Source organism: Nomia melanderi, chromosome 11, assembly GCF_051020985.1.
Source record: "Nomia melanderi isolate GNS246 chromosome 11, iyNomMela1, whole genome shotgun sequence".
Lineage (NCBI taxonomy): Eukaryota > Metazoa > Arthropoda > Insecta > Hymenoptera > Halictidae > Nomia > Nomia melanderi.
This window is the reverse complement of record NC_135009.1, coordinates 16,636,089-16,661,503: the sequence shown is the minus strand read 5'-3', so window position 1 is coordinate 16,661,503 and position 25,415 is coordinate 16,636,089. Positions and strand designations below refer to the sequence as shown.

Genomic DNA, 25,415 nt, shown 5'->3' with positions numbered 1-25,415 from the left:
ATGAAATAGCTTGCCCACCTTTCTGCTCGACCACGAATATCTGATAGTCGATCTGCTGACGGAGCAACATCGGATGGAGATTGTACAGCAACGCTTGGAGGTGTTGCGGTCGGTCTCGGAACGGTATGACGATGGCGACGCGGTGCCTGGCGACGCAGTCCGTCGGGCACCCTCTACCCCCGGGCTTCACGTCGCTGAACTCCTTCTCCATCACCGACAGTTCCGGGGGAGACTTGCCGACAGACAGAGGTCCAACTGCGAACGAATGATAACGAGTGACGGAACAAGTTGCGAGCAAGTTGCGAGCAAGTTGCGAGCGAGCTTCCATTCCAATCGGAGATGGATGTTAAAACAGGATTTTGCATAAAACAGAATGGAATCTGCTGGAGAACTCTCTTTAACCCTTTGCACTCGAGAGGTGACTCTCACCACTCGATTTACAGTAAAACTATAAAATCTGATATTTAATATTATATCTCCTATAATGCATCATTCTGAGAAATATTCGAACAAAATAGCTTTGTTCCTCAATGCACGCGTGATTTCTCGTCGACTTAGTTCCACGAAATATCGATTTTATCTCATCAGAAAATGTTCAAATATTTCTACTGAAAAACTTCCGAGTGCAAAGGGTTAATCGTATTAAATGCTCGGTAGTTCTAGTGTTAACTTGCATGAATGTCTCAAGATTACCTCACAGCAGATGGAACTTACCCAAATTCGGAGGAACAAGCAAGCATCGCTTGTTTAACGTGTATGTGTCTCAATATTATCTTACGGATGGCAAAACTTATTGAGATTCGGAGGAACAAGCAGATATTGCCGCTTGTTTAGCGTGTATGTGTCTCAATATTATCTTACGGATGGCAGAACTTACCGAGATTCGGAGGAATGAACAAGCATCGCTTGTTTAGCGTGTATATGTCTCAGTATTATCTTACGGATGGCAGAACTTACCGAGATTCGGAGGAATGAGCGGGCACCGTCGCAGCGCGGTGCCGTTCGTCGAGTTCGGCGTCGTCGAGCCGAATTCCAGCGAGCTGGGCACCGGGTACGCGTTCCGGGTGGGGAAAGCGGCGTCCGACTTGGAGAAATCCGGGTGGCTCCTGTTGCCGGCCCAGTGCATCGTCGTCTCGGTGACATTGTTGCTCGCGAGCAAGCTCGATACCGTCACCGGCCCGTATATGATCAGGCCGCGCGGGTGGTGCCTGTAGGTACGGTCGGCGTACCTGCGAACGGACCAGAGAAGTCAGAGGTGAATCGCGACCGAGCCTCCCCGCGGAATCGGGAATCGAACGCCTCTCGGTCTCGGTATCTTTAGACGGCCCGAACACTCGGGATTTATTCTCAGCCGCGCTCGTTTTAGCGCGAACCTTCCGCGGCGAGCGACGTGCGAACGCTCCGCTCTTTAAATCTATAGCGGAACGATGCGCGGCCTAATTAAATCGCAATTAAGCCGTTTATCGCCGGAGCGCTCCTGCTTTCGATCGTTTCGGGCATCTCGATTTCGCGGGAAATGGGTTTGTTCGAGGATTGATCGATCGATCGTCGATTCGACGGCGATCCGCTCGAGTCGAGGATGAGGGAGGTTTTCTATTAGAAATGGAATTGGTTGTGATAGGATCTATGCGGACTGGATAGAATTAAAATCGATTTAAAGGAAAATGGATCTCGATCTCTACGATGCTGTTCAATGCTAGTGAATGACGGCAATGGTCGTGCTATATTCTTAGTATTATAAATATAGTAATTTTATTCTGAGAGTATATCTCGATCGAACTCCTCAAGGATCAACTGATTAAGAGAAGAAAGGAATTTTTTCCTCGTGATTACCGGTTTCGAAGTGGGCGTCAACGTGTTAATCCTTCGCGGAAGATTCTTGGGAATAAACACCGTGACGAAGCTAATTATACTAGTTTGCTTGAATAATTAAAAGGAGGAAACTACTGATCTCTTGCCGTCGAGGCGAGTGCATCATTCGCTCGCGACTTTCCGTTCCAAATACGAACGTTCCACCTCCCCGGAGTATCGACGTCCGTCCGCGAAAGGTTAAAAAGAAAAACGGACCTCAATCTCCATCGCGATATTTATGAAAGAAGTTAAGGTAGTTCGTTGCGTGCCGGTCCGTTGTACCGAACAGACGCGTCTACTTGTCTCGGTTGAAGCGAAACTGATTCATTGTTCCATTATGGAAACCGACATTTTCGAATCGATCGCGGCCGCGCGACGCTCGACGTTCGATCGTATCGGGAGTACGTCGGCTACGAAGCGAAACGAATCAGCGTTGATCTCGTTAACACTGGAACTACGTGCCAGTCAAAATGACTGGTTTCGATTTGTTTGTTCAGCGATTATTGATATGTTCGAAGCATTGAATATTCGAAACGATTTTGAAAACAAGTAGTTTCATTTGAGTACTATAATGAATGCTCGAAGAAACTGAAAGTAATCTATTGTTACAATTTTTATGGGAATTGCATATTAATCGTATTAAATGCTCGGTAGTTCTAGTGTTAATTTTTGTGAATACAAATTGAATAGTACTCTTCTATTACGAATTATTATAGCTTAGAGCAAACATAGATAGTTGAGAAATCGTAGGTCAAGGGGTTAAGCTGAAATAAATATTGTAAATAAATAAATAAATATCGCGTGAAACGTCATTGTAACTTGAAAGTTACGAAACATATTCGTTCGATGAAATTACTGAAACTATTGAATACATTGTTAATTCGTATTCATATGTGGATATTTATTAATTTTGTACTGCGTAGATTTTGTTATAATCGTGAACAAAAATCCGGCCATAGAGGGTTAAGGGACGGTTAAATATTTCCTGTTTCCCGGGACTTCCGTTTGCTTTTCGAGGAACGTCGCGCACGGAACGTCGGCTTTAGGAGAACGATCAACGGGATAACCGAGTCGAGCTGAAATCCCCTAACGAGACACGTTACACCGTTACGAGGGGTGTTGCGGGAAGTTTACGAAGGGACGTGCCCGTAAAACGAACTTTTCCGCGATTTCTGCCGTGTTCTTTCCAAGTTCCGGAACAAAGTACGGGAGCAGCGACGTCGACCCGAGACGGAACGGTCCCCGTCTCCGGATCGCGGGTCTCTCCGTCGGCTGGAGATCGCTGGGAATTCAGTTTGGGAAACTTCTCGAAGCTTCTCGCTTTCGTCTCGTTTGCGTCGCAAAGGTTTCCCTTTCGCCTCTAATGGAAATGGAATTGGCAAAGCCATCTACGGATTCGGCTGGATAGGATTACGGTCAATTGAAAAGAAAAGCGGATCTCGATCTCCAATATTTATGAAAGAAGTTAACCTTTCAGCTTCTGTACGCCGCTATAGCTCTCGGTATCGTGTCTTTAAACGATACGCTGGATTGGCTCGCTCTGCCTATAACTGTGTTTCACACTGAAACAGACGGTCCAAATCACCCATTGATTTCCCCGTTTTGCGGTTATCAGAAAGATAGACGTTTCTCGGAGGAACTATTGAAGAAATTGATGTAGCAATAGACAAACCGAGTTTGAAATCAATCAATCTCGAAGTTATAGAGGAATTTCAAAGTCAATTTAACTGCTCGATATAACGTTAACGCCGCCATTTGTTTTCCGCGCACGACATTCCCTAACAACACTTTTAATTGTCACAGTATCAATGTCATATACAGTTTCGCGCTGAAGCTCGCCGCATAATTGCTGGGAAATCCCGGCGTTGAAAGGTTAATGTAGTTCGTCACGTGCCGATCAGTTACACCGAGCCAGACGTGTTTACTGTCTCAATGTAAAGAAACTTTCCACGTATTTTCCGGGAAGATCGACAGAGGGAAGAAGGGAATCGTCGACGGTGGCATTCGCAACAAGCGCGCAGTTGGCGGCGTTCGATCGATTCCGCGGCGCTTTGAAACGCGGACGCGCGTTATCGCCGGGCCGGTTGACAGATTTATGCGAACAAAGACGCGGACGTTTCCCTTAACGATGATTTACAGCCGTGGGAGCCCCTCCGGGACTTCCGCGAGCCCAGCGATCGATCGTTTCGAAGCGAACGCCGGAATTTCGCGGTTGGGAACGCTCGCTCGGCGAACAGAAGAGGCGCGCGCGCGCTCGCGTGCTCGACGGGACGCGGGGATCGAGGTAATACGCAACGGAATTAACATTCCGGTACGCTGCGAGGAGAAATATGGGAACAATCTCCCCTGCAACGATCCGACGACGCCCGATCGCGAATAACGGTAACACCGCGCGTCGGCGACTGCGGGATTCGACGCGATGACGATGGCTGGAGATGATTCTTTAACCCTTTGCACTCGAGAGGTGACTCTCAGTCGCCACTTGATTTGATACAAAATTATAAAGTCTCATATGTAATATTAAGCTTTGTATAACGCATCAATACGCGAATACTGAAATAAAAGAACTTTCCTCCTTAATTCATATATGTTTTCTCATTAATTAGTTTCAAAGATCGTCTGTATCCTATCAGAAAGTGTTGCATATTTCTAGTAAAAAACGTTCGAGTGCAAAGGGTTAAGAATGAAATTCGGTAGACATCGATTCCATCGAGTCTTCGGCAGTGTCATCTACTTCGCGCATCTCGCAACGAGTCGCGAGGATAATCGTCGTCGCTAACAAAATTCGAAATTAACCGGCGTCGTAAATTCCGCGAAAACGCGGTAAAACGAGGCTACACCGTTAATCGCGTCGCGATTCTTCAGCGTCCGCTCCCCCATCGCCCGATAGTTTACCCGGGAATATTCGATTTCGGACGAAACTTATCTCGTTTACTTCCTTCCGTCCGCGCCACCGTTTCCCGCGAACGATTAATGGAGAGATCCCCGGCCTCTCTTCCTCCGAGAGGACTTTCCTGCGCTGACGCGCGGGACAGGCCCGCCATAGAGACGGGGAACGCTCGCCGCGGGCTCGCCGGCGACGAGCACGCTCGCGGAATGGAGGTTTCGGGCCGCGTAAAGGTCAAAGGATCGTTAGCGACCGCTTCCGCAAACGGACGATCTAAATGACCGCTAACGAAGTAACGGGATCACGTACTCTACTGGAATGTACGTGCCGCGGCTACGTTGGCAGAATGAATTTTCTCGGAAATCTACTTGGAGGAGAGGAGCCTGCGCAACCGTCGCCGCTCCGCGTCGGAACGCGACGGCGATTCGGTGCAGCGCGCGACCGGAGCCGAGAGATTTACAAATAAGGAAGTATGCAATGGTACAAGGTGGTAAGGGAGGGAAAGTCGAAATATTTAGAGGGATGGAAGGAGGAGAGTGTAGAGAGTGATTAGAAGATTCAGGTTGGGGAGCGAAATCAGAGGAGGAAGATTACGGGTTGTGGAGAAGGAATGTGTGTGCAGGGTTAGACAGGGGAGCAGAAAGAATTTCGGAGCACGTGTTGTTGATAAGGTGTGAGGAGGAGGAAGATATGGGGAAGTAAGAGTTAGGAGTTAAAGGACATTATATTGTGTTGGACAGTAAGGGGAGAAATGAATGAAGAGGGTGGACTAAGAAGAAAAGGGATTGATTAGAACAGAAGAAAGGCAGTGTGTGTGGATGAGGAAATGAGGAAGAGGGGTGTCTGGAATGAGAAGACAATGAGAAGAGAATGAGGAGAGGCGAATGGCATTAGAGAGAGTAGTAGTAGAGATTTAGGAAAGAGAATGAAAGGTAGATATAGAATTTGAGGCAAAGAGAATGAAAGGTAGGTGTATAATTTGAAGCAAAGAATTGCGGCAGTTCCACAAGCGAAAAAAGGCAAACAACTAATCAAATTACATCAACATGAATCCATCGAGGTATTAAGAATTCCTCCCAGGAACTGAATACCATTATGCACAAAGGAAAAAAAGGACTACACTCCTCCCTCCATCTAAGACACGATTCTACCAAGATTCTCGCTGATGATGATGAGAGGTCAGTTCTGATAGATCCCGGAACGCTCCTCCCTCCTAATCTTCCCGAACCTCCTCCTGCCATAGCATTACAGAGCACATCATCCGAGGATCGTTTCCTCCTCGAATTCCCATCGAGAAAACGGTCCGATCGAGACCGTTGACCGATCGACGTCCCAGCGATGAAAGAAGACCGCTCTCGCGGAGCCATCGGGCATATCCGTTGGAATTCGCGTTACGTACCTGGTGGCGTTAATGGTGAAAATCGTCTCTATCGATCGGCGATCGATCACGCCGCTAAGTAAATATTGGATGGCGATCAGAGCGAGGACGACGCAGACGATCGCCTTGTAGAGGTGGGCACGATGCCACAGTGCCACGGCTGCCGCCGCAGTCATCGCATGTGCGAGACACCATAACTCCTTCCTATCGGCGATAGAAGAGCGCCGTGCTGGACGAGGCGCTCCCTGTCGGCTGCCGTCCTCGTTGGTGACGCTGCCCGCGTTCCCGCGCCGTCGAGGACCGATGATCTCTCCGCAGCGGGGCCGAGGGACCTCGCGAACCTCGGCGACCTCCGAACGGCCGCGTCCTTCTCGGGGACCGGGGCCCGAAGGGAAAGCGGGACCGAACAGCGAACACGGCTCGGGCCGCTCGGGGCTTCTCGGTTCTCGCTTCCGCTCGCCAAGCGCATTACCTTCCGCCGCTAATGCACCCTCGCCGCCACGCCGCCCTTGCCGGTATCCTATAAACGAGGACAAATGTCGGTTTAGTTCTTTGCCGCGGCAAGCTCGCGCTTTTCGATAGTCGGCTTATTATCGTAGACGGTTCGCACTTTTGCGCGTCGATGCTTGGGGGCCTGAGAGATAAGGCCCATTGACAAATTTGTGACCAAGGGGACTACCATGCAGTCGCCATTCGTTAGAGCCACATCGCGTAATAAATATATTTAACCTGACTACGGACTTAGTTTTTATTTTAGCAAGTAAAGTTACCCGTCTAACCCTTGGACGATGGCACTTTATACACGATTTTCATTGGGTTGCAGTTGCTTTAACCCTTAGCAGTCCTATGTCGAGTCAGACTCGACATTCCATTTTGCAACCTCTACCTTTAACAATTTTTTCTATATTTATTTGTAGCATCACAATTTTACCATTTAGAGGTAACATTTCAATGACTCCCAAATATTCTTGAATAAATAGAGCGTCATATTAATTGAATGAACTAACGTCGACGTGAACCTCAAAGTTAGAAACCAAGAGCACTTAGAAACGCAAAGGGTTTTCCTCTGCGGACGAGGATTCTTTGAAATATAGAAAACCCCCAACGTATGAAGCTAAATTGTATATCAATCGCTTAATTAATAGAAAGAAAACTATGTGCTGATCTCTCGCTGTTCGACTAATTAGATCGTCTGCCCACGACTTAGTCTTCCAAATCTGAACATTTCATCTGACCGAAACATCGACATTCGCAAAGGGTTAATTGCTCCGTGTGTTTAATTGCTCCGTTGCTGACGCTTAATTGACAAGATGTCGCGCCCGCGTTTTACAAAGTACTGTCGCCACGCGAGAGGCGTCTTGATGACTGTTAAGTGGTACATTTGCATGTTTCTGTTATTTCCATGAACAGTTGCAAACAACCTGGCTCCAGGGTTTCTGGAGACGTAGAATCTAAGAGTGAAACTAAATAGTTTAACCTTAAGGAAACGGAGTTTAATTATAGATTTCGAGGCTACGTTCGTTAACGTATTGTACTCAAAATGGCAATCGATCTATTTCGAAATTACACGTACAAGAGAATGCTGCTCGATACATTCGATTCGAGGTAATCTTAATCTTATTCGTAATCAGGATACACTAAGCGCGCCGCTCTCAAAGAAAACAGAATTCTCCCGTTCATATTCGAAGCTCTCGATTCATTTCGAACGACAGCCCGTAAACGCAGCTTTCCATAAGAAAGCGTGCGCTTAATCCGGTTTCGCGATTCCATCCCGCAGCGAGTTGCCGTTAGCAACGAGGCAGCGGATCGCTGTAGCCGATCAGAAATGTATCGCGCGTGACTAAGCGCAACGGGAAACGCGACATTGAATTCGGAGTAGAAAGGAAGCACGGCGCAGACGTCGAAAAAACGGTTGATTCGGCCGGAACGGTCGCACGCGCGATAGGGCGGTGCGTTACGCGCGCGTTTCACGTAACGACAAACGGTCCGGGCGCCGATTAGATACGGGGCATCCGGTCTTCGGTCAACGATCGTTGTCGCGGGACGATTTTTTCGGGTGGCGGACGGCGACCGATGTTCCCCGAGATCGGAAGCGCGTCGGATTTTACGGGTCGTTGGTGTATAGGGGGATTCCCGGGGAACGCCGCCGGAAACGATTCCCTTCTCCGTGCCGCGGGTGTCTCCGGGACGCCGGATCGGCCGACGGAGAGTGCATCGAACGAGCCGACGATCCGGATACGCGAGAAAGAATCGTAACACGCGCGGTACGCGCATCGGAGCTTGAAATTGCCTCGCGTTCCTGCGTACGGAAGTACAGTTGGGAGATCGCTCGGCGTCTAGCGCCCGCTGCTCTCTCTCTCGCGAGGAATTTTGTTTACGGTTTTGATTGGTTATATGTAACTGTATTGACCGGTGGCAAATCGCCATCGAGAATGGGACCGGAGGAGATGAAAGCTCGGAAATGATAGCCGCATTCCTTAGCCTCGACATCAAACGATCTCTTAATTGTACGTACAGTAGCCAGCGTCCTGCTCCCAAATGGACCGTGTAGTTTAACTTCTGCCGTTCTGCACTTGTTAATCCGCCTTACGATATACGTAACTAACTTCGGAAGCATCGTCTGTAGCAAATTTAACACTAGAACTACCGAGCGTTTAACCCTTTGATTCGACGCAGCAATCTTAAGAAATTTTCTGTTCAATGTTAAACCTTGTGTAATGTATCGACACAGACAACATCGAAGTGAAATAGTTCTGTCTCTTAATTTATAGAAGATAATCAATTGTGTTAGTTGCGAAAAATATTGTCGAGTGCAAAGGGTCAATACGATTAATACGTAGTTCCTATGAAAATTGTAACAATAGATTATTCTCAGTTTCCTCAGACATTCATTATAGTACACCAGTAAAACTATTTTCAGAATCATTTCGAATATTCAATGCTTCGAAGATATCAATTATTGCTAAACGAACGAATCGAAACCAGACATTCTGACTGACAGTTCTAGTGTTAAAACTGATTTCTCGGAAACTACATAGATTTCCTTACAGATTTACTCAAAGAATAGAGTTTTGTCCTATATTTGTGTTAACCCTTAAGGTTTATGTAGGTAGATATTAATTTCATTATAATAACCTACGTCAGCCCTATATTCTCGTTCTCCCTGTTTATATAATTAGGCTTATCATACCGTTTCTATAAATATTATTTACCAACACAAGGAACAAACTATCGCAAAGCGAAGAATAGCTACGTTCTCCCATCTGCCTCCGGAAACAAGTTCCGCCGAAAGATCGCTTGGACGAGTTCCGGAATTCTTTCGAACGACAAAGTCCTCGAGCGTTCGCTCGAAATCTCAACGATGACTGGCTCTTGCTCCCCCCGTCGTTTCTCTCTGTTCGCCAGCTGCTACACGCGATCTTGCCCATTACACTCGCTCCGGCACTCCCACGCGAGCCACGTTTCCGATAACGTATGTAAATTGCTCGTTTCTGTTGCCGGTCTTCGCTCGATTTCGCGCGTCGATCGATATCCTCTCGAACCCTCGATACGGATGTTCGCGGCGAAACGACCGCGTGCTCCAGTAGGGCTCGGACGAAATGAATTTTGATCGCGCGCTCGAGCGTGCAATCGGGGAAACCAGAACTGGCCGATAGCGATCGGCGGCCGCACGCGCGACTTACTGGGAAATTTATGGTTTCGAGTTATCGCGACACGGAGGTATCGAGCTGCCGCGACGATTACTTCAATTATTCCGTAACCCCCGATAAATCGTCGCGGATCGCGTCGACTCGATCCGGGCGCGCGGAAACCGCGGCGCGGCGAGTCACGCGATAAACAGGAAGGTACGCCTCTCGAAACGCAGCCTCCGCTCGACGCACCGCTCGAACGGAGAAGCGGATCCGTGGATTTCACTTGAAACTTCTATTTGCAGCTGCGTGCATAATTGCACGCGATTTTAAGTGCGTCGCGTTTGTAACGATCTGTTCTTGTTTCGTATCATCGAAGATCGCGAGTGAGTAGTTTTCAAAGGGTTGCAGTAGGTATACTTTTTTCAAATTATGTGTACAGGTAGATAAAATAATGATCTTTAACGCTGTATAGTTCGATTTGAGATAAGTGTTATTCGTAATTAAGATTTAGTGAAGCAATGCACGATAATCTTGAGGGAAACAGAATTCTACTGGAACAAAACACGATTTCCTACGTTTGAGGTTTTTTCGGTCAATATTCGTCGACTTCCTGCAAATTTTAAATAGAACACCGGTTACTGTATGCAGTTAAGAGTACGTGGTAAAAATTTCATGTCGAGCAGGCGGTGGGTTTGAGTTCAGTACGAGTTTTTTCGATTCCAGCTCCACCGAGCGACGGACCGCTCTCGTCTGCCGCGTTCCCCGCGATTCCGAGATTTCGAGGGCCAAACTTGGCCGCGTGTAACGCGTGGCTAGCCAAAACGAAACAACTTTCTCGCGTTCGGCCGACACCGCCGCCACGAGTGGTCAATTGCGAAAAATTAATTACACGGGAACTTTCGAAACCGAGGGAACGGCAGCGGAACGGCGGCTCTTCCGAGTTCCAGACGGAATCGGCCGGTGATTCGTTGGAAACGATTAATTTGTACAAAAGTTACATGTCTATAATTAAACCGTTTCGAAAATTCCTTTACAAAACCTACGAACGTGTAAACATTAAGATTTCTATTAACTTATATTTCAATTTATGTATCGCTAAATCATCTTCGATCATTCCTTAACGTTATTCTACCCACGCTATCAAAAGTCGCCTTCCGAATGAACTTAAAATTACGTTCAAAGTTTACTCGTATATTCCGAACTGACTTCTCGACTTTTCCAATAAAGATTATAAACCCATTTACAAACATCCACAATTCAATCGAGTACCGATTAACCCTTCGAACTCTGTAGGCTCCAATATTGCACCAGTTCTAATATTAATATTTCAATGAAAATGAAAATGATCGAAGAAATGTTGCATTTCTCATTTTCGCTAGGAATACTATAAAAATTAGTCGCAGTTGCTGATAGATTACAAAACAATCTAGAGTGCTAAGGGTTAAACCGAGCAAAGAATTGAGTTAAAACTTGGAAACGTCTTTCCACGCGTTCGGTAGAGACAGCGTTCACCAAGTATCCGTTGCTTTCCAGTAATTCTAAAAGAAGACACTCGGAGTTTGTGATTCCTTCCCACCTGGCAGTTCCAGTGTTAATTTCGGCCGGCTTTCCGTCGAAAGACGCAACTGTACGTCGCGTCCCGGAAGCTGGCGGTTTGCCATGCCCCGTCACGCGCGGACCGCTTCCGGTAAAATGCATTCGAAATTTTCTTGGTCGCGTCGTCTCGAATAATTTCCGCCCGGCGGCCGCGTATCGATCCCCCCTCGTCCGTGCGCGGATTGCCTCGCGTGTCCGGAATGCCCGAAGAAGAAGACCGCCGCGATTCGACGCGTAATCGCGTGGATGCTCTTTCACAACGGTACCGATCGATTCGCCATCGAGAACGGAAAGTGGAACGGTCGTCCCGGTCCCGATCGGCGGCTGCTTCCCTTCCAGCTTCCCGAAATTCCATCGTTCCAGGGGATTTTTTCTAGCGATACTCGAGCACGTTTCATCTCGAAAGCAATAAAGATCGGCTTAGCGGTCCCGGTGCGCTGAAAGCGCGTTCTCTCCGCTCAAAAGATGCAACTGGCTGCAGAGCTTCCGCGGGTCGAGTTCGTCCGAGCTGTTCGTAGCACGAAAGAAGTCCTGCGGGAAAGAGCGTAGGAAAGAAATCCAAAAAAAATTCCTTTTCTACCACCTGCTTTCAGAGATGTACACTTTCAACTTTCAACTTTTATAGTTATCACTCGTTCGAAGTGGATGTTGATCGATCTATATAAATTTATATATATATTTGTGAATATATATCTATATCTATATATATATATATTTTCTCAAGAACTATATCTCGCATTTCATTGGCGCGAGCTGTTTGAAAGCTCTCTTATTAACTTCCTCGCGTCGCACGGTGGAGAACCTCTGTTACTCCCGTCCCGCAGGACTTCTCTCGCGCTCTGCACGGTACACGATAAACCGTTGCGTATCTGTCAAAGCTACAGTGCGGTTCTCGAGCTGTTCCGAGTGGAAATCCCGCGAGCCCGTACCGCCAGCGACGAATCATCTTTGCGAGCGCGCGAGCTAATCCCCGCGTATTCGCAGCTAGAAGCGGTAGTCCCGATCCTTGATCTCTCCGAGAGGTTGCACGGTTTTATTTGTCTCGGCGGGGCTCGTTAGTGGCTCCGCGCGGCCCGTTAACGATTACACGATCATACGATTATACAGGATTAAAGAAGCTTCCCCCGATAGCCGGCGCAAAGAGTGGTTATCGCGGCGAGCGCGGCTAATACTGGCCGCTGAATCCCGATACGAATAAATTGCAGCCATTTCTACGAGATGGCCGCGCGCCCCGGCGTCCGGTCGTTTCGATCGTTTCCCAGCGTTCTTAACGTTCCTCTTAACGGTCGCCTTATCAATCGCCACGCGGGATATCGCGGCGGTTTCCTCTGCAATCGGACCCTCTCGCCTGAATCGCAAACGATTAGAGTAACGACGCCTAATATGGAACGCCCGACTCGGAAGCCTTGCCAAAACGAAAGACGCGTTTGTTCCAACGGAACCCGCAGTGAAACACGACGGAACGAATAAACAATCGCACACTGCTCGGTAACGGTAAAAATGGAAATCCGGAGCATGGTGAGGCGTGCAATTACAGTCAAAACAGCGGTTCGGGGAATGAATATTTATGGAAGTATGGAATGATAAACGAATTTTCTTTTACAACAGAATAAAGTGTGGAATGCCCGTGAATCTTAACACGCAATGGCTATCCGATATAGAACGCGCTCCACATTAGGAATCTACACGTTCCGATACGAACACGATTATTCTAAGAATATAAATCCCCAGCAAATTGCTTTCATACGGCAAACAAACATAATGGTTCACGCAACGAGTCGTTTATTCCCTGAAATATCGCGGCCTCCCATTTTAAGCGGCGTTACCCTAAATTCCTCTTCCGAACGGTTACGATAACGTTCGACTGCTTCCGCAGGAGCTATCGACGGCCGGTTATCCGAAGGTTTATGGAAAATGGCCCGAAGTTCCGGGAAAAGTCAATAGAATCGTGATTCACGGAACTCTGCCGCGAACGCCTTTCCCGCGACGAATGATTCACGGATCCGGATAAAGGAACGCGGCGAATTGCGAGGCGGAGATCGAAGATCGACATGCAGAACCGTATCCGGTTCGCAAAGAACGCGTCGACGGGATTCGTCTTCCGACGAACAACCTCGCGCAACGGGAGCTTCCACGGTCGCGATCGAACCCGCCCCCGCAATCCTGAGAGATAACTTTGACCGTGACTGGAATCGAACGCGGAGAAATGCAGCGCGAAAGGGAGGAATCGGCTTTGACGTCGGCTCGAGCGCGGAACGGAACGCTCGATGACTACGCCAGTCAAAAGCCAATGCGGTTGAGGAAGGGAAAACAGAAAATTAATGATCCGCTTTCGGAAGTGCTCTAAGCAAACATTTGTCTCGAGGTATTAACCCTTTGAACTCGGAAGTTTCTAGGAACGTTTAACATTTTTCGACGAGCAGACGATATTCCTTGAAACTCGAAGGGAAATCATCAGAACATTGAGGATCAAAGCTATTTTCTTCACGTATGGAGGCATTAAGTTCAACATTAATTAGATTTTATAATTTTACCGCGTTGAATTAAATGACAGAGTCGCCTTCCCAGTGCAAAGGTCAAGCTTTCCGAAGTTTTGGGAGAATTGGCAATGTCAGCCATGAATTCGACCGGATAAAATGACGATCGATTAAAAAGAGAAACAGATCTCAATCTCCATGACAATATTTACGTAACTAGACGTGGCTGTTCATTACGTCCGATCAATGGTACCAAACAGATGTTTACTGGTCTTAGGTCTTAGATCAGACCGATTCTTCGCAAATAAAACCAACACGAAGCACCGTGTCGAACCGAGGAATGTCAAGAGTAAAATGCACGTTCGAGAAACTCGCTTCCGCAATGGCTCAGCACTTTCCAAGTGCTGCAAGGATAAAAAATACTGGAACATTCCTCGCGCGTGCAACTGTCTCCAACAGCAAGAACGTCAGAGTTCAGGAAAAATGCTTACAATGTACCTTCGGCTAGATCTCGTTGTCGCGATCGTTTCTTTGGAAAACAGCCACCGCGCGACGTTCCCCGCTGCGACTCGGGCTCGTTGCCCGCGATTGGCGCAGCGCGATCGTCCGATCGGCCGCGGATGTGCCTTCCGTCTCGGTGCGTGTCGCGTGCACGCGTCGCGAACGCCGGGGGAAGGATTCGGGACCAGACGAACGAAATCGGAGGAAGAATGGGGAGGAAAGCGCGAGGAAAGGAGGAAAAGGAGACGAGGAAATCGATAAGCATTGTCATGGCGACCGCAGAGCGCCGGCCGACCTTTCTCCTCTGCTCGCCGCGTGCACGCGGAAACGATTACGTCGTGGCGTGTTTGCCGAAGAAATGAATACCCGGGAATGTCCGAGGGCTGGTCGGAGTATCGGTTGATAGTCGAGAGTTACATTCCACCATCCAGCGTGTAGTTAGCGTCGTAGACGATAAAACTGGAGATAGACTCGAGGATCAGCTTGTTTCACGCGTAAAAGGAAGTCGATTGTCGAAACCACCGTCGCAATTATTGAAAAGATAGACGTTTCTCTGAGAAACCACTCAAGAAATTGGTTCACCAATACGCAAACTGAATTGCGAACCAATTGAAGTCTCGCTGGGCACCCTTGAAGTTGCTACAGAATTTCAAGTCGACTCAGCTGCACGGTAGGTTTACTGTTAATGAAACTCGAGCACGATCTTACAACTCGTCACTCTGGTACACAACATCTTTCCGCCGTCTTCCGCGTTCGCGTTATTTCCCTGTCTCGAAGCTTATCGTATTCTCAATCGGTTAGCGGATCAGGTCGAGGCCCTGCATTAGCGATCGTATCGACGATCGGGACTCGAACAGTCGAATCGATCGCGGACAGTCGAAATGCCTGTCGTTCGAAGGACAGTGCGCGTGTACCGATCGCGAATATGCAAAGAGGATAAACCGGCGCGGCGCGCGTGCGAGGTGCCGCGATAGGTGTTTCGACGATCGTGCGCGGAATCGCTGATGGAACAGTGTTTCCATTCCACGTTCGGCCGCATGCATGTATGTATGTATGTATATATGTATGTACGTATATTATTAGCGCGGCAAAGTGTCTCGATGGATGCGACCTAGCTAGTAGCTCGAGGACTTCTCGAGTGTTTCTGCATCAGCAGGCACAAGGCGCACGGCGCACTCTGCAACGGTGCAACGGTGCAACGGTGCACGGCACGTGGTACAAGGCAAAGCTGGCAGATAACGCGATGCTCGAGTATGCAGCGGCTAGATCTTAATCGCAGCGAACGCGAGCCCGGCGGAACTGTCGCGACGATATTCTAGCGAGTTTCGTCTCCGAGTCCTTCCGCCTCGAGCGGCGGCGCGCTTCCGCGACTTCGACGGCCCGTTACGAAACGAACGCGTCCCGTTTCGTCTTAAACTGGCGTTTACGTAACGAGAAGCGCGCCAAATTTCTCGCCACTCGTCCGGCTCGCCCGATCGTCCGCGCGACAAATATGCATTTGCATATGTATGGCGCGCGAAGCAGTTCCCGAACGCGGTCGAGATCTCTTTAAATTCATGAGAAGAGAAGAATGTAGTTCAAGAACTCGTCGAACGGAGATTCTCGGCGAGGACCGCGTCGTGCCCTCCTCGGAGTGCTCGGCAATTCGGCGATCTCGCCGCGATTATTCCGCGCGCGTTACCTTTGCACCTTTGCACCGCGCCCCGCGCCCCGCGCTCCGTTTCTCGCGTCGCTCGATGCAAATATAATCGGTGCATCTATTCTCACGTGGACTTTTTCGACCCCTGCCCATTTTTTCGCGTTATCGCGCGACCGTGAGCCGCCGATAACGACCGCGAGCGCAACCAGTGCAGCCGCGCTCGCGCGCTCTACGAGTCTACGCGAGTTTCCATTACGTCACGGCGGCCAATCGCGGAAAATTCTTGCGGATGTCTTTAACGCGCAAATAACCGGCGCGCGCGCGCTTTCTATCGTTACTCGGAACGCCGTGAACGTAAAAGGAAATCGTGGGATGAGTCAACGAGCTGTGACTCGGTGCTCGCCGCGACCTGCGGCGTTCTCGAATTCGCCGAAAGGGGTAAGCCCATGGACGAGGCCTCCTCAAACGCGAAAATCACGAAGCGTGCGCGATTCACAGTAGGTTTAACGGATAGATCACTTCGACTTGTTTCGAACCTCGCCAGAGATTGCGGAAATCGTTTACATTCGATTTCTGCTGACATCCATAAATCTTGCAGTTTCATTCATAAGATGATTGCGTATGATTGTCGTTTTTCAGTTGTTTTTCAAGGAAATTTATGACTTTGTTTATGAGTCGAAATATGTAAAACAAGATTGCTTGAACGATAAGCGAGAACTATCACTCGAAACGTCGACGTTCGTCCTTAAAGGGTTAACAGACAACTATTAGGTGAATGATACTCAATGTAGGTTCCCCATGAAGTAACATACGAATGAATGATTAAAAATAGAAATCGAAACACTAACGTCGCAACAAATGAGTCACAATCGTTATCGTACACTTATCTTCAACCGCAATCCTGAGATTAAATGGGACGCGAACGAATAGACGGCTTCCTACTGGCGTATCCAAAACACTATAGAATGGTTGCTACACGCGATCAACATCTTACAACTCGTTCACCTATCTCGCGTCCACGCGTGACGCATGCTCCGCTGATAAATGCAATTAGCAGCGGACGAAACGAAAAGCTTATCCAGAAACGAGTCTCGAGCGAATGGGAGAATTGGCACACGCGTCGCCGCGATCGACAAATTCCCTCGCGAAGCCCGCCGCGTTGGAACGAGAAGGAGCAAATGAAACCCTTTTCGGATTAAAAAGCTTCTAACGAGCATAAACGAGGTCCTTGTTTTTTGTAATATTCATTTCTAACGAAACCGAGCAATTAGAACGACTTGTTTCCAAGTACTTGTCAGAATTAGGGCAAACGTTTCTCGAGATTCGAAGTATCTTGGTATTGTATCCTTACAAATACACAAATACAATTGGAAATCTTTTGCAAAAACACTCTCATAATTTCAGTACTTGCGAAATAAGAAGTCCGAAGTGGGTCAATTTCACTCACCCGGTAGTTTTAATGTTACAGGCATAGAATGTAATTCTTGTTGGTTTTTATAATGTAACAACGAATCAGTTTTAATTTAACTATAATAAGTAAACACGTCTGCTCGATACAAGTACATTCACTTGCTTCATAAATATTGTGAAGATCCGTTTCTGTTTTAATTGATTACCATTTTATACAGTCGCATCCATAGATGTCTCGTTGCCAATTCTACGGCTGATAATTCCCTTTTCCGATGAATTATTAGCGACAAAGCAGCATCGATCATAGCCGAGAAGCAAATCGCAGGGCAAGGTAGCGATCGATTACAGCGAAAGCCGAGAATTCACAGCGAAATGGCCATTACGTAACGCGCAGGAACGTTTCATTCACCGGGGAATAGAGGAACCTCGGAGATGAGAACTCGTCGCAGAGGTATCGATTCCGTTTCTCGAAGAAATTCAGAATGCGGCCGGGTGCAGGCTTCTCCAAGGTAAACCGCAAACACTTATACATCATCAAAGGGACACGGTGACGCGAATAGAACGCGCGCTCGAGGCATCTTTCAGGGAAGCTCGTCCTACGACGAGTTTTCGCGCGTTAATAACGGCCGTTTCGAGTTTCGATATTTCACACGAACCACCGGACAGCTCGAAACCACCTGATTCATTCTCTTCGGAATTATTATCAAGCTAAGAGATCTTTCTCCGAGGAATTACTAAAGACATCGATTAACCCTTTACCTTTAAATGGTACAATTGTGACGCTACAAATGAATATAGAAAAAATTGTTAAAACGGGTAGAGGTTGCAATAAAATAGAATAAAAACGTTCAAGGCTTCGATATCTCAATTTTCGTACTCCTCAACTTCAAAGACCCTCACCAGCAAAGGGTTAAAGCACCATACGTTTCTAACCTCCATTCAGAATTTATCCAGAAATCAGTCGCGAGATACCTCATGAAAAATTTCCCAGAAGAAAAGACGTTCCGCGGCTCGCGAGCGAACCATCGGGAAAGCTGGCTCGAGCTTGAAAGGAAAAGGGACGCGAGAAATGGTCTGATAACCGGAGGATTACGCGCGGCGAGCGGTACAATAATAATAATGATAATACTCGGGGATGAAAGGCGCGAGAACGGAAATGGAAATGGGAATAAGACCAAAAGACCGGGAGGAAGCAAAGGGGAGGTCTTTCGTTTCGAGAAAACTGCAGACGGTCGAGAGGGAACGCTCGAGGGGCTTGCAGCCACTCGTTTTGTAAACTTTCCCCCGAAGGGCAGCAAATCTAAAGAGGATACGGGGACGAAGGGTTGCGAGTCTGCGAGTGGAAGCGTCCCGGGGCCGCAGGGGCGGGGATTCAAGGGGCTCGAATTAAAATGCACGAGGGTAGGGGTTGTTTTCCCCGGCAGGTACAGCAGCAGCAGCATCCCTTTGGCATCGTCGTCGTGCAGCCGCGACCCTTTCTTCGAGCTGCCTTTTCCAGCGAGCTCGAGCCCGCGGATCGCGAGTCCCGTTCCCATTCGGAGCGCAAAACCGCCGCGGAGAGGACAAATCTTCCGGATAATTGGGATTCATCCCGTACGCTCTTTCTCGGCGAGTTCGCGTTAACGCGTTAAGCGCCATGAAAATCTTAAGCGTTTTCCCATAGAGTTTGTCCTTTGTAGCAAAGGAAAGTATGAATTATGAATTGTTTGGCGTTGCAACGTTTGCGTTACGCTGTTATCAACTTAGTTGCTTTATCAAATATTTTTATTTCACATCGGTTGTCTTGTATGTTACGATTGTTTCTTAGTCATTCAGAAGCGTCAGTCACCGGTGACCCCCATGGCATTCAACGTGTTAATTTCAGTCGAACATTTCAGTCGAAAAACCGCTCCCTGGCACTTTTCGAGAAACAGCAAAGACACGTGGCACTGAAACGGTTAAGCGGCGCCACTTTGCTCTCGCATCCCTGTTCGCCGTCCCGTTTATCTCGCGGATCGATCCCGCTGCAACGGACCCGTGGGAATCGAACGCGGCCGAGAAATCGGCGATTGAGCCGCTCACTGGGTAAATCGGTTAACCGATTTTTGAAGATCCCATCGGTGCGCGCTGGCTTTTAACTCCGTATGGTTAATTAAAGTTCATTGTTACCGGGTTCGCCGTGAGGACGTCTTTCGTGAGAACGTCGGGATACGAGTTACTTTAGGAATACGCGTACCACGAGTTTCACACGTTTGTCAGATCGAAGCGGTGTTAATCAAGTGAAACGCATTCCGTCGCGATGACTTGATTCCGCGCTTAAAGGGAGACTTTATCAATCTGTTGCGTCCGCCTTTCCAACGGATTCCGAATAAAACCTGAGAAACGAACATTCTATTCTCGAAAATCCCAACGAAACATCATAGAAACGCTTCGTCGCGATGATCCATTACCCGGCCCTTCGTCGCGGCGTGTTAACCTCGCCGAAGATTTTAAGCGCGATTCAACACGAACGACCATAACTCAGTCCCTTTGAATCCAAACGAAACATTACTCTTCTATCAATGATCACGCTGCACGGCAAACGCGCGCGCGGGGTTTGCCCAGAATCTCCCTGTTCAATAAACCATTAACCGCAAAGTAGTCGCATCGATCACCGTCGAGAAATGAATCATACGGCGAGGGGCGACCGCTAACGGTCCCGCGATCGCTGCGAGCGACCCGTTCCTATTTTACGACTCGCCTCTTTTATCCGGCGCGTTCGCGGGCGGGCGTCCGCCGCCGGCGAGCGGAGGCCTCGCCGCACCGGGAAGCTTTGCTTACTCTTTTCGCCGTTCGTTTACGAGAACACTTGGGAATCGCGCTCGCGTACGCGGCTCGCCGAGCACCTAGGGATCGCTCGGCGATCCCGTGATCTCATCCAGAGGTGCTATTAATAAACGTCCACCGCGGATTAGGTAAGCCGCGGCGGAGAGGCCGCTCGCGCGTATTTTTCAGCGATGACGCGGACGCGAAAGGTGGACAGGAAGGAAGGAAAGAGGTCCCGCGGCGTTCGGCGGTCGGGGCACGATTACTCGCCGCCGAGAGTCCTCTAATTGCGAGCGCGCTGGCCAACAGCGAGAGCTTTCTTGTTTGCGGAGTCCGGACAATGCTGAACTCTCCCCGGCACTTTGAATTATTCCGGCGATCCCCAGCGAGCCTTTATCTCCGATGATTACTCGCGTGACAGGAATTCTGGGAGCTTACGCGTTCGCGTCCGATGCCGCGCGTTTCGAGCGGACGAATCGCTGCCTCGTATTCCCTTTCGGGCGAGCTTGGAATACGTGGGTAACGCAGGCTGGAATGGGACGGTTGCTTTTCAATTACGAAGTATCAGGGATGACGGTGTGAAATCTTACGTTAAGCGCCTATGGTTTCGAGGACGTAAAAGGTTGTAACACTGGAACTACTGTATCAGTCGAAACTGGTTTCCTTGTTTCGCAATGATTGACATTTTAGCGTCGAGTGTTTCGAGTGACTTTCGAAATAGTTTTGGATACTGTAATTGTACGAAGAAACTGGAAGTAATGTTTTATTAGTAGTAGGAAGTAGTTCTAGTCGATGGAAATATTTAGGGAAAGACGATTTTCTGAAGGTGCAGGAATATCTTATTCGCGATAATGACAAGAAACTCGTTATCTATGTACCGAAGCGCTCCGTTTCGCCTCGAGTGTTGTAATTTAGGAAAGCATTGAAAATTCGCAGTTCGCCGTGGGAGGAAGGAATGATTTAGGAAGCTAGAGTCCAGTACTACAGTTCGCTCGTTGAAGTTTTTTATCGAAAGATAACAAGAAACGCTTCAGAATATCTATGCGACGACAGACCAGTTTCACCGATTATCTGTCCAATGCTTTTAACCGAAAGATAACACTGTGGAACAAATTTTAATCTGTGTTGCTTTTTGCAATAACCACCAGGTGACTCTTATAGAGTTCCTTACTAAGTTGATAATAGTGTAACGCAAACGTTGCAACGCCAAACAATTCATAAGTATTCCTACTTTTCTTCGCTACAAAAGGACAAACTCTATAGGAAAACGGTTAAGATTTTCGTGCCGCTCAACGTGTTAATAGAACCGAGCCACGCGATATCGACGCGATTGGGCCAACTCCGATTTGATAGTTTCTTAAGCGCGACGAAACGGTCTGCGTGGCACGATAAAAAGATCTGGGGGCGTGTGCCGTTCCAGCGAGCAACCGTGGATGTGAATTCGTATCGTGGAACGCCTCGGATAACGTCGAAAATTACGGCGCTCGACGGTGGCCGGCAGAAGCACGAGGACGGTCGTTCATCGAGCGGATGCGCCGCGTCGTTTTTTCGATAATTCGTTCCACGCTATCGCCGGCGTGAATCGGTATCGAGTGATTCAGTCGACGCCGAAGGTGGAGCCCCGGGGCAGCGTCGTCGACGGAACAACGCGCGACTTTCGTCATTATCTACTCGGGCGCACGCGTTAACACTAAAAGTACCGAGCACTCCAATTGACTTTTGAAAATTTCGCTATAGAAACTCCAAGAGTGCATCTGTTCAGACTTTAATCGATTTACAATACAATTTGCGTAGTGCTAAATGAATTTCTTTAACAATTTCTCGGGGAAACGTTTGTTACCTTTCTAATAATTGCGAAAAGACATCAGGCATGGGTCGTTTGACTCCTCTGGTAGTTTTAGCGTTGATCTCGTATCTCGCGTGAAGTTATCATCCGCGTCGAAGCGGAATAAGAGGAGCCTTTCGAAAAAGCGAGAAGAAGGAACTCGGGTCGCGGATAGGTCCGGAACGCGAGTCGAGGGGTCGGTTCGCAATTAGTCGGGAGAGGTTGCGAAGTTTCCTCGGGGAGTAACGCTGGCATAGATTGGATTACGTTGCGTACAGAAGCGTGCCACGGTGGGCCAGGTCGGGCGTGCATCTCGTTTGAATAAACGCGAGGGCGTTTCCCGCGTCGCGGGGCGGACTCGCGTTCGTCGCTCCCGAAACGGGCTGTCGCGCGGATGGCCAATCTGGAAGGAAAACAGACGAGTCGTTCGGAAGCCGGTTGTGGTTGTTAAGAAATGGGGTCGAGGGAATTGATCGTTTGGTTTCTGAAATTATTCGATGTACTCAGAAACTATAAAAAGAAATTGATCTAGAGGAGACGAGTAAATCCTCGAGTAGCTAGAAAGATTATTCCATTGGAACTGACGAAATCTCGAAAAATCGACTTCACTTCTGAGTCGTATGTTCTTTGATACTAACATGCGATAATTGATTTAATATCCATACAAGCATAGAAATCATGAAAACAACGCGTGACAACGCAATCGCGCCTTCATCTTCGTCACGAAGGTTGTCGCGAACTAGGAAGTTTCTCACGTTTTTATTCCGCGCCTATGGAATTAATACAAGCAACTACACGTCGCGTGTAAATCAATAATTGTCAGTTTAGCATTGCGTGCGCTACTTTCCTTGTACTGACAACACAAGGAGTAACGCGTACAATGAAGTGTCAATTAAACCATTATGAAAGTCTTCGAGACAATAGCTCAATTACACGAGAAACACAGAACAATCTACGACCGTTTCCCTCCTAAATCGGCGATCCGGCGCGCTGCGCGGCGGCGCACTGCTCCGGCCCTTTCCTTTCGGAAAGCATACCGCGGCGGGACCCTGAAAAACACTTTTACCTCGCGCTCCCGAAGCGTGACGGGACGCGAGGACAATCGCGCACGACCCGCGGGTACTCGAGTTGCGCCGGGACCCCACGAAAACGCGGCATTACCGTAAATTGCGGGCATCCCGGGGGAATTGCGTGCGCGGCGGCCTACACAATTGCGTTAACGACGCGGACGGGAACGCGATCGCGATCCTGCAACGTAACCTCCACTCGGAACTAATATTAACGCATTGACGACGGCGTGCTCTGATAAGCATACAACCAGAATTCCCACGCTCCGAGCGTGTAACGCGAAAACACGCTCGTGAGCTCGCGTCCACAGCCGTCCATCGGTTTTCCCGGTGTTCCACCGAACAGTGGTCGCCATTCCTTACAGGACACACGAAACACGTAGACCGCGAGATACGCGAAACGCGAATTAGCGTCTTCGATCAGCGCCGGTTCAATGGAAAACGCGAATTGGCGTCCCCGCGATGAACGCGTCGAGACCGCGTCGAGACCGCGTCGAGCGATGGCGTGTCGCCGGCAGAAAGAAATCAAGGCTGCGACGTATCGCCGGAAACGCGCGGTGCGCACGATAGAAAAGAGTGGGCCCGCTTTGAACAAGCGCGCACACACCGAACGCAGTCCGTTCAGTCGTTCCAGCATCGCCGAGGGAAACAATCGGCGACGCGCGAAGGTCCCGGCGATCGCGCCTGCGATCGGGGAATTCTCCCTAGCCGCCGATTCGGAACGCGCGCTCGAACGGCGGGTATGGTAATTGCACGCGACTTAATAAACCTGTCGGACGACGGACGGGGAACCTTGAATGCTAGTCGCCTCCGCGATAACCGATCGCCGCGGAAGTTCCCCGAATCGCGGCCGATTAAGGTAAACAACGCGAATCGCGGCGAACGAAACGCCGAGCGGGATCCGAACGCGATCCCGGAGATACACTCGATCGACGATTAACCCGGTAACGGGATAACGTCGGCCAGAGAGTCGGCCGGTCCGTCGAACGCCGGCCGCGAGAAGTTGAAAAGTTGAAAAGGCGAACCGGCGGCTCGACCGTTACGATTCCCGGCTCGTTCCTCAACGAGTACGCGCGCGCATCATAATTTCTGGAGGCTTTCGGCTCGCGCGTGCAAAGGGGAGCAAATGGGAGCAAAGAGGAGAGAGGGAGAGGCTTTTATGCGCTAATATCGAGCCACTCTCCGGTCGCCTATACGAAATCCCGTACAGGATATGCGGTGTAATATACCGGACATGAACCGGATAATGCCGGAGGTGAAGCGCGTTCGCCGCGAAGACAGAAAAAAACGATGATAAGCCGTCGATAGCGCGACGATCGAAGATAGCCGCGTTATCTTCCGCCTGCCGGTCTGCTGTCGGTGCAGCGGGCTGTCGCGCGAACCTCGCGGCGATCCGTTTTCGTAGAAACAATATTTTCGCAGCGCGCGAGATCCGCCGAACCTCGGACCAGGGAAATCTACTGTGTAATGCAGGCAGCTCGGGTGCATTCTGCCCGCGGCGGTAAAAGCGATTTCACGGTGGCTCGAATTTGGAGCAAGTCCAAGTTGAAAATCGATCGACCTTTAAACCAATCGGGCACACGACTGCCCGTTCTTTGCCGCACGACGGAGCGGACCAAGTATCGCCGCGATATCGGCGATCCTTTCGATACGAGCCTGTCCTTGGCAAAGGGTTGACCGACTCGCAGCCTCGCGGAGGCGCGCTTGCGTCCCGACGAAAATCGTTCTTCCGTTGATGCTGAATAACGCGGCGCGGACGCAACGCGAGCGGCCGTTTTCTCCAGGAAACTGGAGAATCTGAGAATCAGTGATACAAACGACTGCTTCGAACAGTAATTAAGGTATATAGCTAAACATATGGTTATGTGTTCTTTACATCATGGGGATGTTCTAACGGTTCGTCAGTGATAATTGTATTCTGCGGTTCGATTCCGACGTAATATAAATAAAGAAATGCAATTGGAATGAAATTCGAAACAGAAGAAAGTATATCCATAGTTAAGTGAACACTGAGCCGTAATTTTGATTGGACAGCTTTGATGCGAACAATCTCGAAATATCGAGAACAAGAATAATCAATTGCAATCCCGCTGCAGTTACAGCTTGAACAACTCCAAGTAGAATCAGGCGTGCCATTTGTATCCTGCGAAAACAGTAGGCCATTTCCAGCGATAACCAAACACTAACTCCACTAAACGAGCCTGATACAGGATTTCATCACGCGTTTTTCCATCAAATCGACCGTCGGCGACTACTCAAGCGTGCTTCGATTTTTCGACGCACGCGGAAATTAATTCCGGGGGAACAGATGTTTGAATAATCGATGACGGACGACCGCCCGTGGAATTAACGGCGCCTCGTCGTCGGC

At 48.9% G+C, this 25,415-nt stretch overlaps 1 protein-coding gene across 4 annotated transcripts in view; it reads right to left on the bottom strand.

Moving 5' to 3' along the window:
- LOC116434873 (beta-1,4-N-acetylgalactosaminyltransferase bre-4) overlaps nucleotides 1-25,415 on the bottom strand; it is a 54,927-nt gene that overhangs the window by 8,091 nt on the left and 21,421 nt on the right. For 3 of the 4 annotated variants that reach the window (XM_031993707.2, XM_031993706.2, XM_031993704.2), the window contains exons 2-4: nucleotides 6,138-6,636; nucleotides 958-1,229; nucleotides 19-255 (exon numbers count right to left, since the gene is read on the bottom strand). In XM_031993707.2, coding sequence (XP_031849567.1) covers nucleotides 19-255; nucleotides 958-1,229; nucleotides 6,138-6,292 — 664 coding nt within the window. In that variant the 5' untranslated portion in view covers nucleotides 6,293-6,636. Of the gene's footprint in view, nucleotides 1-18; nucleotides 256-957; nucleotides 1,230-6,137; nucleotides 6,637-16,842; nucleotides 16,980-25,415 lie in introns of those variants that run through there. The other variant, XM_031993708.2, reaches the window with a different exon arrangement.